The sequence below is a fragment of the Falco biarmicus genome, chromosome 1 (genome assembly GCF_023638135.1).
Source record: "Falco biarmicus isolate bFalBia1 chromosome 1, bFalBia1.pri, whole genome shotgun sequence".
NCBI lineage: Eukaryota > Metazoa > Chordata > Aves > Falconiformes > Falconidae > Falco > Falco biarmicus.
This window is the reverse complement of record NC_079288.1, coordinates 38,717,481-38,734,473: the sequence shown is the minus strand read 5'-3', so window position 1 is coordinate 38,734,473 and position 16,993 is coordinate 38,717,481. Positions and strand designations below refer to the sequence as shown.

The 16,993-nt window shown below is 47.4% G+C and overlaps 2 protein-coding genes across 2 annotated transcripts; both read left to right on the top strand.

Moving 5' to 3' along the window:
* The first annotated feature begins 2,031 nt into the window (after nucleotides 1–2,031).
* Nucleotides 2,032–4,602, top strand: MIF (macrophage migration inhibitory factor). The gene is made up of 3 exons (XM_056326527.1): nucleotides 2,032–2,261; nucleotides 3,329–3,501; nucleotides 4,335–4,602. The coding sequence occupies exons 1-3, from the start codon at nucleotides 2,154–2,156 to the stop codon at nucleotides 4,399–4,401; spliced, it is 348 nt and encodes a 115-aa protein (XP_056182502.1). The 5' UTR covers nucleotides 2,032–2,153; the 3' UTR covers nucleotides 4,402–4,602.
* An 864-nt stretch (nucleotides 4,603–5,466) lies between these two features.
* On the top strand, nucleotides 5,467–16,449 carry DDX51 (DEAD-box helicase 51). The gene is made up of 16 exons (XM_056356740.1): nucleotides 5,467–5,509; nucleotides 5,617–5,996; nucleotides 6,386–6,627; nucleotides 6,754–6,904; nucleotides 8,378–8,523; nucleotides 8,865–8,936; nucleotides 9,125–9,231; nucleotides 9,762–9,870; nucleotides 11,190–11,335; nucleotides 12,016–12,214; nucleotides 12,850–12,965; nucleotides 13,058–13,174; nucleotides 14,033–14,134; nucleotides 14,614–14,677; nucleotides 14,855–14,989; nucleotides 15,849–16,449. The coding sequence occupies exons 1-16, from the start codon at nucleotides 5,487–5,489 to the stop codon at nucleotides 15,873–15,875; spliced, it is 2,136 nt and encodes a 711-aa protein (XP_056212715.1). The 5' UTR covers nucleotides 5,467–5,486; the 3' UTR covers nucleotides 15,876–16,449.
* The last annotated feature ends 544 nt before the right edge of the window (nucleotides 16,450–16,993 follow it).

Below are 16,993 nucleotides of genomic sequence, written 5' to 3'. Positions count from 1 at the left end.
CACTCCACTTAAAGCATGTGGAGCTGCCCATTGAGGAAGGAAGACATGACCTGAGGTAGGTATTCTCTTGACATAATGGCTGCAAAGCCCCTAAGCACAGCAGGACCTTCCATGGGGAGGCAGTTTTCTTCTCCAGAAATCTGCCTGCCTTCTTCATACACTCACTGAAGGAATGCTGCCTCTGCCTGTTCTTAGAGCCACAGCACCAGCATTCTCTGATGTTCTCCCGGCTCCTCCTCCCTGGTCCAGTTGCTCTGTGCTCAGGTTTTGACTGTGATGCAGTTGGATATGTACAACTGCAACCCATGAATGCCCCAGCACTGCTATTTGCAGTCAGCCTCCAGGAAAGGCTTCAGACTGCCCCACATAATTTCTGAAGCCTTTCTATGCTAGGTGCTTTCAGAGTTCTTAGAGCTGTCAGACCTTGAAATGTGTGTTCCTATGGTATCTTATGACATAATTACAACTAAGACCACCACCACTTGCTAACAATCCTTATGCTCCCTAATAGGGAACATAAAACTGCCTCTGTCTCTGGCACATCATTAGAATGCTCTTTGGTATATTTATGTAACACGTTTTACTTTTCATTTTCCTCTTAGACACATTTCTTTGTTTTCATATTTCAATCACAAACAATTGTGTTTTAAAACAGATGCTCTCCATCCAGGAAATGTACTATGAATGCATGAGTGTAGAGCAATCACTTGAGGGAGAGGTGTGCACAAGTACACTGGTATTTGGTTAACTTCTAAAAATGCATCTTTAGAAGCTATAAAAATGTATACACTGCTTTTTCCTTAGTCAAAGAGGCAAAGGAGAATGAAACTGCAAATGTCTCTCTATTGTGTGACAGTATGGTGAGGGTCTGACACTTTGGGCCTGGCAGGCCGCAGTGCACACTGGTGGTGATATGCTTTCCAATTTTTCTCTCTGCACTGACAGAATTCTCACCCCACCCACATCCCTACAACGAATCTGTGAGGCAGGAAGGTGGGAGGAGTGAGTGGTACTACACAATGGCAAGGAGCTGAGGATATCAAAGGAAAGAAATATATCTTCAGTTCTTAAGTAAGTGCACCAGTTCTCAGCGGTTTAGCCTGTGCCACTGCAGAGCGATCCCATACAACACCATCCTTTATTATTCTTTCAGGGCTATGTGTGTTCACACATGTAACCTGTACATATGGTTGAGTTTTCTAGCAGCAGCAAGCGGTGCTGGGACCTTGTTAAAAATTAACATGTGCTTGATTCCTGCGTGTGAAATGTCTGTGTGGAGGGCTCTGGGCCTGATCCTCTTGAGCCTTCCTATGAGTCATTTCAAGCAGAGCTGCGCTGCAGCCACGGCGGTGTAAGAGGCAGAGTGGGGAGTCATGCCCTCTGCAGCCTACGTGCATCGCATCACATAGCCCAGCATGCGGCTCATCTCTCACGCTGCCTCTCGCCTCCGAATAGACACACCCCATTTCATTTCTAAGTAAAAAAAGATTACTTCTGCCTATATGATGTGAAAATGAGGATGCTGAGGAATAACAGAATACTTTCAACTTGACTGAAAAACGTTAGAGTAATTAACATGCCAGTAAGTCAGCCCGTTCTGCTTACATCGTGTTAAAGCTATGCACACAGTTAAAACACAAACCGCACAAATGTGCCTTTATCTTGCAAAAGAAAAAAAATCCCTTCGGAGCAAGGGCAAGTATCCTTTTTTGCAACTGCCGAACTAGGGCCTTTTTGGCCCTGATCCTGCAAGTGCCGGTGGGAGTGCTACAAGCGCTGACACCAGGTTATGTATGAACTGCCCAGGACTCAGCTCCAGGGAGGAGCCTACAATATACCCCCCAAAAAAACGCTCCATGGTAGTAACAAAGCAAAGGAATAACAGCGGAAAGGGGGGAGAGTTCCGGCGGGGAGCCTGCCGCGGGAGGGACGCCGTAATCCGCAGCCAGGGCAGCAGATTGAAGAGGCAGTCTCCCCCCCGCCCTCCCCCCGGCCCTCCTCCCTCCCCGCCGGGCGCGGCCCCTTTAAGGCCGGCGCGGCCCCGCGTGCACTAAAAGCGCCGCCGCCACCGCCTCGCTCCACTGTGCAGCCGCCGCTCCCGCCGCACCGTTCCGTTCCCGCCGCCGGCCCCGCCGCCCCCCATTACCGCCACCATGCCCATGTTCGCCATCCAGACCAACGTCTGCAAGGACGCCGTGCCCGACAGCCTGCTGGGCGACCTCACCCAGCAGCTGGCCAAGGCCACCGGCAAGCCCGCGCAGGTGAGGACGGGCGGCGGGGCCGGTGCTGCCGGAGACGGGGGATCGGGGGCCTCCGGGAGCGCAGCCCGCCGCGGGATGGGGCCGGCGGGGCAGGGCTGGGAGCGTGGCGAGCACGTGTGCCGAGGGTCGGCGGGCCCGGTGCCGAGGGGAGGCCCTGGCTCTCTCGGCCGTCAGGGGCGGCGGGGCCGCGGCCGCCCAGAGCAAGCGCCTGCGGGCACAGCGTGGCCGCGGGCGCCGCTGCACCAGGGGAAGGGCTGGTGCCCGTCCCGCCCGCCGCCCCCCGTGCCGGCAGTTCCCCGCGGGAGCCGTGGCGCGGCGGCAGGCCTCCCTCTGCCTGCGCTGCTGCCCTTCCCTAGGCCCGGCGGCCATCAGCCGGGCCGCCCGGCGCAGCAGCCTGACCCACAGGGAGCTCTTGTGCTCACGTAGCTACGGCGGCGGAGACTTGTCAGCGCTCCTGCCCAGGAATCGGGGCTTCAGCCGCGGAGCTGTGCTGGCGGCACGTTTGGGGGAAGGGGCTGGTGTCTGCCCGGCCAGCGAGCCTGGCAAAGCCAAGTCACAGATACCGAGCTCTCCTCCGGGCTGTTCCCGCTTACCCCGCGGTCGGATGCGGCCCTCTTGGGCCAAAACGCTGCAGCCTGAGAAGTCCCGGCCCGGTAAGGCTGAATTGCAGACAGGCTCTTAGACAGGCCCGGTGGCTCTGTCAGTGATTTGAGGATGTGGATTCTGGCACGAAAATATAGTCTTAAGGCTTCTATCTCCAGCCACGGTGCCTCTCCCCCCATGCAGTGGTGGGGCTGTGGCAGGCAGGAGTGTCCCTTTTACCTGCGGCTTTGCCCAAGCACAACCTTTGTCCCTAAAGCTGAGGGGATCCCTGAGCATGCACAGCCATGCCGCCCGTGTGGGCTGCAGCGACTTGAGCCGTTAATGCTTCCCCAGAGGCTGGGAAGGGTGCAGAGGGCGAGCTGCCTGAGCCCAGAACACAACTGTGCTGCTTAAGTTGGTAGGTAAAGCAAGTTTGCATTGAGAGGGAAGGTCTGACCTGCTGTAACTGTGTTCTCCTACTGCAGTACATAGCTGTGCACATCGTACCTGATCAGATGATGTCCTTCGGGGGCTCCACTGATCCCTGCGCGCTCTGCAGCCTTTACAGCATCGGCAAAATAGGAGGGCAGCAGAACAAGACTTACACCAAGCTGCTGTGTGATCTCATCTCTAAGCACTTGCATGTATCTGCAGACAGGTGAGGCTGGGACACAGTTTTAACCTTATTTATCTGGCTTTCTGAAATTACTTTGACAAGATTGTTTAAAAATACAGCAAGCCAGGAATAAGTCCATGTGACTGAGAAAATAGCAAGTGCTCATCTGCAGTGTTTTCATGTCCAGTTAAGAGTTTAATGACTACATCTGAGCCCTCTGTTAAATGGCTTCCTGTTCTCAGAGTAGGGAAAAATACCAGAGGACTGACAAGTGGTACAGCTTGCCTCTCAGGTGTGATGTCTTGTCCTCTGGTGATGGGAGGCTGAAAGCATGATGGAGGAGCATTAACAGGCTGGAACTGAAAGAACAAGTGGAAACCAGCAGGCTGTGAATGGTTCCCTCGCAGGCAGTGGAGCCTTGGGGGGAGTGTCTGTGTGCAGCTGCTACTGACACGCTGGGGTTGGGAGGCAGAAGTGCAGAGCTGACCCTGAGGGCCTGCTTGGCTTTTGTGGGGCTGCTGGTCTATTTGACACGTGTGAAGGACTGCAGTGCTCAGAAACAAAAGGTTTTGATCTTTGGAAATTCTTGACAGGCTGCTAACCAAAAGCTGTCTGGTGTCTGAATGGTTCCAGACTGAAGAAGAGTTTGCACTGAAGACAAAAAAAAGTGCAGTTCCAGGAACTCTGAGGAATATTGATTTTTTTTTTTTCTGGATGTGTGCTGGAGAATTGAGCTAGGTTTTGGTAAAAATTAAGCTTGACATTTCTTCTGAGGAATAAGAAGCACTGCCCCCTGTCCTGTTCTGTCTCACTCATAACTTACACAAATGAGTTAATGAAGTCATTGTTTGTGTCTTCCTGTGCCTCTTCTGCAGAGTGTACATCAACTACTTTGACATGAATGCTGCCAATGTGGGCTGGAATGGCTCCACCTTTGCGTAGAGCTCTCCCATCTGTCTGAAGAGGCTGCTCCTGGACCTACCCTGATCCTGCCCCGTAGCAGAGACCACCGCACAGATGGCCCCGTGTTGGATTTTGTGCGCTCTCACAGATTGATGGCTCCTTGCTAGTGTGTTTAAATATTGCTGCTTCAACATTCCTGTTTTCTCTGTGTAGAAAACAAATAAAAGATTTAGAAGTAAACTGTGTGGTGTAGTCTTTGGCAGGTTGGGGGTGGAGCTGGGCAATTGGTAACAGAACTGTTTCACTCTGCTAAAGCAAACAAAAGGAACACTTGAGGTTTGCTTTTATTCTCAGACATGGTATTTCACAGTAGGGTTAGACTGAGTGGCAGGTGGCTGACAGCACTCCATGGTGATTTTTTTTGTTTTTTTTTTTTTACCTTGTTGGGCTTCAGAGGCTGTAGGTTCCTTTAGGACTTCTTGCAGCTGTGGGTTGGTGGGGCAGTGGAGGTTGTGCTGTAGGTGTTTTTTTTTTTTTTTTATTTCTTTTGTGTTCTCTGTTGCCACAGTGGAAGCAGCCCTTGGGCCAGGTCTGTGCCTGCAGCTTCAGGGATGTTTTTTTTTTCCTCTATTGACGTGCCACCTTCGTGGGGCCAAGCAAGGAAGGAGTGCTTTTGCTTGCTCAGTTGAAATGCTGCTACCCCCCACTGCATACGCCGCCGGCCCCCTTCAGGGAGGTGGCCCTCAGCACTGCGGGCGCTGTGCTGGAAGGCCTGCGGTGGTACGGTGAGCCCCTGTGCTCTCGGCCAGCTAGCTGTGCCTGCAGCTATGCTGTGCTCTGCTGGCCCTCGGTGCCTCGGAGGCGTGCTCCCACCTGGCAGAGCTGGGGCGGGCCGCGACGGAGGGGCTTCTCTCCCCTCAGCGTTTTCCCGCCCGCTGGCGCCTCGAGCTCTTTCCCGCCCGCCCCTCAGCGCCGCTCTCCCCTCAGGCTGCGCGCGGCGGTGTCCCTCCCCTGCCGGCAGGTGGCGCGCGCCCGCCCGCCCCCGCGCCTTCTGGAGCCTTCCGCCACCGCCACGCGGGCGCCGCTGACGTCATCTCCGTGCGCCCGGGCGGCGCGACGCGGCTATGGCGCTCTTCTGCATCAACAGGTACCCGATGGCCCGACCCCGTCCCGCCTGCGGGGGCTGCGGCACAGACTCGAGCGGGGGGTGGTCGGGTGGCTTGTGCCTGAGGAGGTTTTGTTTGGCTGTTGCAGGTACGGCGGGGAGGAGGAGCAGGAGGAGGGGGCTGAGGCGGAGGAGCGGGCTCGGGCCCTGCTGGAGCGGCTGCGGCAGCAAGCCAAAGCCCGGCAGCTGAGGAAGCAGCGGGAGGCGCAGGCCGGCGGAGGGGAGGACGAGCTGACCGGGGCAACCGGCCCAGCGCCGATCCCCGGAGGCGAGCCCGGCGTTGGAAAAAGGAAGAAGGAGAGCGATGAGCAACCCTGTGCACAAGGACTGAAGAAGCTAAAGAAGAAACGACAGCCTTGCAGCTCTTCTGAGGAAGGGGCGGGTACTGAGGAGGCAGGAGATGGCAGCACTCCCTCGAAGAAGAAAGAAAATAGAAAATCGAAAGTGCGGCAAGAGAGGACTGAAGCAGGTAGCGGCAAACTGAGGCCGTAGGATTTCAGTTTATTCTGGTCGACAGTTCTCAAAAGACAAGTTGCCCTTTGAGTGGCTTGCCAAATTTACCCGATTTTGTTTTTCTCTGTTTAATACGTCCCAAAAGTAATTCCTTTTTTAGAGGAAAGCCCCATATTGCAAGTTTTGAGGATCCATTTAGTGTAAATGAAGGAGGGAGGCATGTCATCTCAGTCTTCATTTGCCCTCATACTGTCAAAGAAACGTTTGACTTTTGCATTTGGATTTAGGAAGAAAGAGGAGCTTGCAAGTTGTCAAATAAGTCCTACGTTGTAAAATGTTCCTTATGTCCCTTTTCTGTAGCACGTTTTTACCTGTGGCTTTGTATTCCTCTTATCCAAATTCCAGATTCTGAAGAACACATCGAGCAAAAGGAAAACAGAAATAACTTTAAAAATAAGTCTTCTGAAAGGAAGAAGAGGGATGAGGAAACAGAGGGAGCTGAAACAAGGGAAGAAGAGAACAGTGAAAAAGCTGAAGGAAATCAGAGCACAAAGGAGGAGCTGTCCTTAGCCTCAGAGGAAGGGGCAAATCCTCCACCCTCCAGTCTGGTGGTTCTTGGAGACTATGATAGAAAGCCAGTGCAGAAGGTAACTAGCTTGAGTGAATTATGATGATGGTCAGGAAGGAACATGCATCTTACCAGCTTATTTTACATATGATATTGTCTGTTTGATGGCAGAAGTGCTTTGTTACTCTCCTTGTCTCCATCTCAGGTTCAGCCCTTCTTACCACAGTGGCTTGCTCAACCCAAACTAGTGCAGAAACGTATCAAAGATAATCTGATTCCAATCGGAGATGTCCCAGGAATTCATCCCCGATTGTTGAAAAAGCTGCAAATGAATGGGATAGAGTCCTTTTTTCCAGGTACCTTGATAGTGCTTTTGTTTCTTTCTAAACTGACTTACATACCTCCTGCAGTCTGTTGCTGTATATTTGATGTGCTCAGTGAAGTAAAATACAGAAAAAACCAAGTGTAATGCAGCAAAGTGACTGCACTATTTTTAACCCTTCATTTCCACAGCTTTATCTAGGCTGAGTAATTGAAGTCTTACATAGTCATAAGTGCAGCTCCACAAAATACGGTGGCTTGAAGTAATGCCTTACAGCTGCCAAAAGAGGGAGGTCTTCCTTGTGTCCTCCCATTTTTCTCACGTATGCCAGGCATGTGCTTTAGTTCCTTACCTTCCACCATCTCTGCTGCTAATCTGATCTCTCTGGGAACCCATTCAACTCATTAAAGCAGCAGAAGACAATTCAAGCAAAAAAACCTTGGTTTTCCATTATTTCACCAGTTTTGCAAACGAGTACAATAAGTACCAGCTCCTAAATAAATGGAGAGTACAGCTGGAAGCGGGGATATGGAGAGGAGGGAAGAAGGTTGAATCTCTGACCTTCAGTCAGTTACTTGGTCCAGCTGAGCCTGGAGGCTTAGATTTTATCAGAGACTCATCCAGGTTACGTTGGAAAGCCAGCATGTGTCTCCTCTTTTAAAGTATGTTGTTATGCAACATTTTAATTTAAGTGGTACTGCTTATTTTTTCCTGGGAGATCTTAAGAAGTTGCTATCAGAAACCTGCTGTGTTTTCTCGTAAATCAATTCCAGCTCATGGTAGTAGATAAATCAAGCAGTGTTGTGCTCTCTGTGGTAAAGATGGTGTCTGCTGAAGTCATACATCATATGCATCGCTGCATATGGTCTTGTCACAGAGCTAGATACCCTGGCTGCTGAACCTCATAGATAAACCAAAGTTGGCCAGTTTGTCAGGGCTTGTCACAGGGCCAGAAAAGGGGAGAATTCATGCATGACAGCCAAAGCTGTTGTCTGTACAGAACTGTTTGCTTCAGTCTCTGTATATTCTTCTGCAGCGAACTTGAGTTACTCCAAACCCTATAGCAGTTGTGCATTTTGCTCCTTGGAAGCTATGGATGCGTTGCCTTGTTGCATGTTCTGTGTTTCTGTAAGAGCAGTTTGTACTTCAGTTAAAGAATGCTTTCAGACAAATATTCATAGGTTTTGAATCTGCCCAGTGCCTTCCTAACATGAGAACAAGAAGACAGGTGAGTTGAAAACAGTATTTAACATAGTAACATCCTAGCTGAGCACTAGAAATAGCTGAATTCTTGGAGAGGGAGATCTCTGTATTCAGTGCTAAGCTCCCAGATAAATGCAGATAGCATTTCTTTTCAGACTTGGGTTTGATTTCTTTGTCTTATGTCTGTAGCAACCACAGCACAATGTGGAAACAGATTCATTGTGTGTAATTGCTTTTCTGGATACACTGGGTTTAGTCCAGTTCATTAACTCCATAGCTTATGTTTGTTTCTGTTTTTGTTCAGTTCAGGCAGAGGTGATTCCTGCTATTCTACAGGGTGCATCCAATGGGTATTTGATGGGGCAGGGAGGATACCGCCCCAGAGACATCTGTGTCTCAGCACCTACTGGCAGTGGTAAAACCCTGTCTTTCGTCATACCCATAGTACAGGTGAGTTTACCCCCTGTGAAATACCTTTTGTCGCTTTTGGTCAAGTGAAATCTGAACTTAGAAGTAGGTCAGAAAGCCAAGGAATTTGTAGACACACAACAGCAGATTTTTAGCTTGTAGCTGTCTGAGGGAGCTGTACGAGTTCACTTCATCTCAGCATTCCACTTGTTTTGTCAGACAGCAGGCACAGCCTGAAGAATTGGGAGGGTAGAGGGGAGTAAAAGAGAAACATAAGACTCTGTGAGGATGTGTCAAGCCCATCTCTTCTCACTAGGTTAGATACAAGAAGCCCCTTCTCTCCCCGCTGCTTTGGGGGACTTATCTGGTCTTTGTCTTGGCAGGTTCTGCTAGATCGAGTAGTTTGCCAAGTACGAGCTCTGGTTGTTCTGCCCACCAAAGAACTGGCACAACAGGTATGCGGCTCTTCCCCTTCTCTCTGAGCAGGGCTGGGCTGAGGGGAAGGCTGGTGCAGTCAGTATTTTGCTTGGCTGTTCTGTGAAGCAGGTTGAAGACCTGTCAGTGGGTTTGATGTCATTAGTGTAATGGAAAGTATTACTTCTAAGTGATTTCGTTGTGGCTAACAAAGCCCGTCTCTTTGCAGGTGAGTAAAGTGTTCAACATTTACACTGATGGGACAGGTCTGAAGGTTGTTTTGATTACTGGCCAGAAATCTTTTGCAAAGGAGCAGGAGATGCTTGTCCAGAAAAAGTAGGTTAAAAGGACTTTTGTTAAGGTTTATAGAGATTGTAAATTAATCTCAGTAAACTGAGGGCAAAATACAGGCTATCGCATCACACCATCAAGCAATAATGATTTTGAATAGTGGGTTTATATACTAGACACTGATTGTCAAAGTGCCTGCTACTATGCCTTTTTTTTGGTGATTGTTGTGTTTTACTAGATTTTGGGGGTTCTTCACCAGCTGAGTAAAATGCAAACATTTACCTTATACCTTCAGGTATAGATGATTATTATGGGACTTTGCTGCGGTTAAGCTTTTTTTTTTTCTTTAAGAGCAATGAAGAATGATACTTTCTGTTTGAAGTGGGGCAGTACAATGGAGAATATGGTTTAGTGTCCAGCACTGCCTTTGTGTGCTCTCCAAAGCAAAGTGCATATTTGATTATTTCTAGGTTAATTGAATAGTAAGAAAATCTTAAGGTCTGCTGACCAAGGATCTCTGTTACTTGCTTTGTGGTGTAGGGAGAAACGTACTGATGGGCTGCTTGTTCTTTCAGAGTGACAGGCTACTGCAGCCTGGCTGATATTATTGTGGCTACACCAGGGCGGCTCACAGACCACATTAGCCAGACCCCGGGGTTCAGTCTGACACAGCTTCGCTTCCTGGTAAGTCAGCTCCACAGGTCTCCCGCCTTAGTGTAGTATCCATTACCGCTGTAATTCCTGCTTTGTTCTTGCATGGTACACAAATACATCTCTGTTGGGACTGTCATGTGGACCTAGTCTACACTCCAGATTGCTCAGACAGCAGTGTCAAGATGAGGTGTTTTATTCCAGCTTGTGACACCCAAGCATCCACCCACTTCCCCTTCTCTCTTAGCCTCTTGCAGACATGAAGTAAAGCCTTATTGGTCAAGGTCAGGGTAAATTACTGGACTGTAGTAGCTTCCACCATATGGGACTCTGTGCAGAGATGACATTGCAGTCTTATGTAGGGTATGGAGATTTTTATCTCTTACTAGGAGTCAGGGACTGGGTTTATGTGCAGATGAATTTGTGTGTAGTTTGAGTGTCAGGTTGGCAACTGACCCACTGAAACAAAAGCAAAATTCAATTTTGGGGTAGAAACTTCTGCCCTCATTTGAGGAAAGATATGCAAAGAAGGTAATTCTGTTGACTGGAAGCTTCCATTATCTTACATTCTGGCTCACTTGTTAAAGTTACAAAAAGATTGAGTGCACCCTCAGTAAGTTTGCAGAGATACCAAGTTAGGTGGGAGTGTTGATCTGCTGGAGAGCAGGAGGCCAAGGTAGCCAACAGCATCCTGGCTTGTGTCAGAAATTGTGTGGCCAACAGGACTGGGGAAGTGATCATACCGCTGTACTTGGTACTGGCAAGGCCACACCTTGAATCCTGTGGTCAGTTTTGGGCCCCTCACTGCAAGAGGGACGTGGAGGTGCTGGAGCGTGTCCAGAGAAGGGCAACAGAGCTGGTGAAGGGTCTGGAGCGCAGGTCTTATGAGGAGCAGCTGAGGGAACTGGGGTTGTTCAGCCTGGAGAAAAGGAGGCTCAGGGGAGATGTTATTGCTCTCTACAGCTGCCTGAAAGGAGGTTGTAGGCAGGTGAGGGGGGGTCTCTTCTCCCAGATAAGAAGCAACAGGACAAGAGGGAACGACCTCAAGTTACGGCAGGAAAGGTCTAGATTGGATATTAGGAAAGATTTCTTCACTGAAGGGGTGGTCAGGCACTGGAACAGGCTGCCCAGGAAGGTGGTGGAATCAATATCCGTGGATGCGTTTAAAAAACGTGTAGATGTGGTGCTTAGGGACATGGTTTAGCAATGGACTTGACAGTCCTGGATTAGTGGTTGGACTTGATCTCAAAGGTCTTTTCCAATCTAAATGGTTCTATGATTCTATGAAAATCAAAGCTCCCTAGTGCTAGACAGTATTTAATAAGTAGTGGTTTTCATCCTTATGAATTCAGATTATAGATGAAGCTGACCGTATGATTGATGACATGCACCAGAACTGTCTGAACCAAATTGTCAAAGCTGCATTCCAAGTAGAAAATTACGCTGGCTTCAACCTGCTTTTTCAGAGGACCAAACCAGGGCCTATAACAGCAGCCAGGTAAGTTGCAGAATGTGTTTCTTTGAACTGGTAGCACAGACACCAGCGCTTAGATGTCACTGCCCTGCTTTTCGGAGTGCACAGGCACTCCCAAAGCTTGCTTGGTCTGAGAAATGTCTGCCAAAGTAAGGCAGCTGCTTTTTCAAAGCTTGACAAAGCAGGCAGTGAACAGCTGATACTAGAGGATGTCTTTTAGACTGAAGCATAAGTATTGTATTCTCCAAGCTTTCCTTAACTGGTCTAAAGGAGCATCAAAAGAATGCACAAATACTGCAAGTCTGTGATTCATTTGCACAGTAACTGTAGTAATGCCCTCTGGCAAGCTGAGTAATGGATTTGAAGAAAAACTTGGAATTATCTACCCGCAGCTGCTGTTTTCATACAGCACGGTAGATATGTGTCAGAAACTGAGATCAGCAACCAAGGAACGAAGCAACTAGAACAAGGACAAGGATAACTAGGATGCAAGGATGTGCGCAGGGGTAATAGATGTCGGTTGTGCAGTTGATTGAGAGCACTGTCTGTGAACTCCACCATAAAACGAGGGTGGAAAATAACCTGCAGGAAAAGAGCATCAAAAAGAGTTAATTGCTTCCCTTGTAACATTATCTGAAGGCACTTGTGGAGGAGCTCCTTTGCCCCATCTTCAAAGCTCATTTTCCATGTGCTATTTATTTCAGCTCCTGCTATCCCCAGATGCCCTTACAGAAACTGCTGTTTTCAGCCACGCTGACCCAGGACCCAGAGAAGCTGCAGCAGCTGGACTTATTCCAGCCTCGCCTCTTCACCTCTGTCTATTCTGAGAAAAAAACACTCGGAGATGGAACAGAGACTGAACAAGATACTAATAAGAAATACACACTCCCTGAAGGGCTATCGGTATGACATTAATTCTCTTGAATGAATCATACTTGAAGTTTTGTTTAACTCTGGAGTGTCTAGCTATGTGTTTACCCTATAAACAAATATGTCTTCCCTATGTTTTCCCTATGCTGTTCCCTCAGCATTGCAGAGGTGCTGGGCGAAAGTGGCTTTGGGAGTACTTATGACCCAGAGTGCTCTGCTTTTGCACATCTGTTTTCTCATTTCCTTAGTGGTGATTTTTTTTGTAATTAAACTCTTCATGCAGATTTAAGTTTACCATCAACAGGGAGTGGAGATAAGTAATAACAATGTAGTAGTGCTTACTAACTGTCTGTATGTATAACATGCATTTCAAGGCATGTAGATACAGGTCACCCTCTAGACAAGAAGGCAGTACATGTTGTTACTTGCTGTGGAGAAGTGAGAACATTAGAAAAACACAGATCTCCTGTTTCCACCTTGTATTGTATCCTCCCAGCGTGTAACTGTGACTTATTCTAAAGAGGGTAGTGTGGGGTCTGGGTTTGCTGCTTTAGTCAGCTGTAAAACATCTAAGCCTATGTAGGTCATGGACAGGTCATGGGTTTCAGAGAAGGTAGCCTTGGCAAGAGATAATTTTTCTCTCTAAACTTCTTCCCTGTTGACTGCAGCAATGTTATGTGCCTTGTGATCTGAATTCCAAGCCTTTGCTCCTTTTGCATTTTATGCTGAGGATGAAATTTACGCGCGTGTTGTGCTTCACCAACTCCAGGGAAGCTTCTCACAGGTGAATATATTAATAAGATCACTGTATCAGGTATCTTTCAAATAATGTTACAGAAGTAATGAAGTGACTGTTTCTAACCCATTTACCTACAGGTTGTTCCTGCTGATTCAAGCCTTTGGTGGAGTCACTGTGGCTGAATTTTCTTCTCGGTTACCTCCAAATGAGAGACAGAGAACCATGAAGGAATTTGAACAAGGAAAAATACAACTGTGAGGATCTAAAATGAGTTTTCTGCATGTCTTGCAACATAACCTGTTTCCAGTGTGAAAAGCTAGATAAAACCAAGAGCACAGTTAAATGGGGTCCTCTGTAAAACAGAGTGTGCAGGAACCAACTTGTAGGATGGGTGTGAGACTTGGACTTGTGACTTTTGAGTTTACCCTTCATGTAATTTGACCTGTTCTAATCTAGCTGTAATCTGAATTTCTGTGTGTTACTTTATAACAAGCAGTAAACGTAACAGCTTGTTCACATAGCTGCCCAAAACACATACAGTTCTGAAAAAAGATCTTAAGTTTAGTATTAGTGCTTCCTACCAAAGAAATCCCTGATCAGACTGGCGTACAGATTTACTTCAATCCATGTGTTTGATTTGCTTTGTGATCTTGATAGCTGTATGGGATGTCTCTGAGAAGTAGGTAAATATTTATTTTCTGGATTTTCTTTTTATCCAAACCCAGTGTTTAAATTCCTCCTTGACTACTGGAATTTCGCACCTCGCTGTCTGCATTCAGTGCCTTTATGGAATGCTCAGATAGGTACAGGTCTGTAACCTCCAGTGTAGTGGGAGCCTTCTGGCTTAGTGTCACATTCTTGGAGAACCTGGAAACACCCAGTAACTTTTCATTAGCAGCAGTAGGTGGCAAGGCTCTAGTGATGCTTGGAGGTCTGCAGGCAGCCCATAATGCCAGTGACAATGAGTGATTTACAATGCTGCTGCCGTGCTCAGAGGTCAGAGGCTGACTGGCCAGTTTGAACAGAGATTAGCAAGAGTTGTGCTGTGTTCACTTGTGTGTGTTGTGCAAGAGATGTTACCTGACAATGACTATATATACATTTTAAACCAGGTTGATCAGCACAGATGCCACTGCACGAGGGATTGACGTTAAAGAAGTGAATTATGTAATAAACTATGATGCACCGCAGTTCATCAGGACATATATTCACCGGTAAGACGACCAGGAACAAAAGGAAGATGTCTGAGCTTGGTTTACTTTGAAATGCTTAGCAAAGGTGACAAGCACTTAAAAGGGTTTTTAGCTTTGGATTTTTTTTTGTTTTACTTCAATATGCAAATAGCTTTCTAATCAAAATGTAGCTCTGGTAGCATCACCAGAGTAATGTAGTATTGAAACATATAGAGAGATAGCACCCTATGATAGAAAATGTTTTTCACAGGAGCTAGAAATACTGTCCTGAACAGCATCAAATATTGGGTTTCTAGACGTTCAGAAAACTGCAGTGGCTCAGCAGCTCTGAAGGAGCCCTGGAAATGTTCATCCTTTGTAACTATATGTAGTCCTGCTGTGCTAACCTCAAAAAACTTGAAATCAGACTTTCTTAAATCTGGAGAATTTCAGAATCAGACTCTTGGAGCTGATAACAGCAGTGACTATGTGGCTAAACTGACTTGACACTACTTTTTCAGAGTTGGAAGAACAGCTCGTGCAGGAAAAGCGGGTGTCGCTTTCAGCTTGGTCCTTAGGATTCAGGTATGTCATTGGTTTGAGATTCATTTGATAAGCATGCATGCAGGGGCATGAGGAAGGTAAGGTTCATGCTACTTCCCACCTTTTCCAGTCAGGCAGCATGTTCCAAAACATGCTCACTTTCTAGCTGATAGGCAGTGGGGTGTCTGTCTCATCTCTGGTGTCTGTTTTGTTATACAGGAGCGTAGGTTTTTGCGGATGTTGAGGGATGCTGGCATCCAAGACATAAAGAAGCACCCAGTGAAAGGCAACTCATTAAAGCCATTGGTGCAGCGATATGAGGAAGCTTTGTCTAAGCTTGAGAAGACGGTCAAGGTAATTGAAACAGGGAAGAAATTTTTTAAAAAATCAGACTACAACTTGCACAGTTTATTGCAACTCATGACTAGCACAAGTATTGGTGACCAAGATCCTTTCCTTTAACTGAGACATTTCTGTTTCAGTGAGGGCAACATTTGTGGGGGCATCATTATGAAATATTCAGAAAGGGTGGGGAGGGGAGAAGAAGTTTTCTGTTAAAAGAAAGGTAGGCAGCATCCCTGGAGGTGTTTAAAAGACAGAGAGACATGGCACTTAGGGACGTGGTTTAGTGGTGGACTTGGCAGTTCTGGGTTCATGCTTGGACTTGATCTTAAGGGTCTTTTCCAACCTAAATGATTCTATTAATTTGATTCTGTGATTTGTGGTGTTCCCTTTTCTGTTCTGCCTTTCTCTTTACCTCTGGAGCTGGGATTTTGGCAGCTACCCAGAGAAGGGCAAACAAAATGCAGGGATTAAACCTTTTAGGACTGCAGTTTACAGCTATGCTGACTAGAAGTTGTGTATTCCAAGCCAGGGAAGCCTTTTCTGCAGGCCCTCCTTTATACACCAGTGAGAAGGTTGAGAGCTTTCACACAAAAGCAGGGTAGCATTTAACTTGCCAGATGGGTAGACTATAGAGATCCATAATAGACTTTCCATGCTGTGATTTGAGTGGGTGTTCTGCTTTCTAAATGTGAGGACTCCTGATAAACATCTGTTCTTGAAAAATGATGATTCTGAGTTGCAGACTAAGAAGGTTTGAGAACTGGGCCAGAAAGGATTATTTAATTGTCCCATTGCTCCCCAAAGTCCCTTCTGTGTGACTCAGAGGGGGGCATCTTTAGTCACCTTCTCAACTTTTTGTGTTGAACAGAATGAGCGAGCACAGAAACGAGCCTGAATGAGTGGAAGTGGAGAAGTTCATGTTTTGTGGCACCGAACCTGCTGAGCAGGATAGGTCATGGACTGCTACCCAGCACAGTTAACAGTGAGACGTGGCCCCTGAATGGAGGTGAACGGTTGGCTCCTCAGCCTCACCATACACAGTCGGCTATTACAGGCCTCATTCCCCTTTCAAGGACACTGCGAACAGAGCTCAGTTACTGGTTTAATAAAAAAAAAAAAAAAAAAAAAAAAAAAAGATTTTCTGAGGTACAGTTGTCTTGAAGAGGACTTTGCATCGTATCCTACTGGTATATATAAAACTACCACCAGTGAAGAGAAGGGCCATTACACAGCTCTTGGAGCATGGAGCTGCTGGCCTCCGAAGGGACAACTCATGGTTCTGTTTTCCTGTACAAGCAGCTGTATCTGCAAATTCATAAACACCTACACAGTGTCTATAGCAGAAGCACATTTGAAGAGCTGCTCTAGGTTGAAGTGACTGCAACTTTTAAATAAATACTATACATATTTTTAAAAAGGTGTCTTAATAAAGATTCCTGGGTACAGGGATGGACGTAGTGTTGAAGGCATTTTTCACTTCTGTAGTCTTGCACCTTTCTTGCCATTTTCTGGCCTCTGTGACAGTGGTGAGAGTGGGTATTACTGTTAGGTTGGTGTTAATGCAGACTAAAATGTCTGATGCCCAACACGAATATACTGGACTCAACTACTATCTGTATTTGGCACATGCCTCTGATATTTTTAGCTGCCTCTGGCAGAAGGTTTGGAGCTGCCATGTAGCTGCAGCCTGCAGCTACCTTCCAAGACCTTCAGCAGGGACAGCCCTTGCTGTGGCTTGCTTTTTCCTAAAATAAATGCAGACTAGCATTAGCAATACATTATTCATTAAAATGAAGGGCTGGGAATCTTGGATGGGTCGCTGTCAGGACCGGTGGTCGCATCTTGTAAATGCAGGAGCAATGTTGGGTGGGTTTATAGCAATGAAGTGTGTCTTCCTACCGTGTGGCTGTCGTTCGCTCCCAGGCAGTTTTTGCATAGTGCGGGGTGTCGGTGAGTGGAAAGTTCTTTTATGCAGGAGCTGTGAGCTGCCATGAGCAAAGCCAGGAACTCCTG

Coding starts and splice junctions, on each gene's coding strand:
- DDX51 (XM_056356740.1), top strand. CDS start 5,487: ATGGCGCTCTTCTGCATCAACAG. Junction 6,905..8,377: donor GATAGAGTCCTTTTTTCCAG/GTACCTTGATAG, acceptor GTTTTTGTTCAG/TTCAGGCAGAGGTGATTCCT. Junction 8,524..8,864: donor TCGTCATACCCATAGTACAG/GTGAGTTTACCC, acceptor TTGTCTTGGCAG/GTTCTGCTAGATCGAGTAGT.
- MIF (XM_056326527.1), top strand. CDS start 2,154: ATGCCCATGTTCGCCATCCAGACCAACGTCTGCAAGGACGCCGTGCCC. Junction 2,262..3,328: donor CCACCGGCAAGCCCGCGCAG/GTGAGGACGGGC, acceptor CTCCTACTGCAG/TACATAGCTGTGCACATCGT. Junction 3,502..4,334: donor TTGCATGTATCTGCAGACAG/GTGAGGCTGGGA, acceptor CCTCTTCTGCAG/AGTGTACATCAACTACTTTG.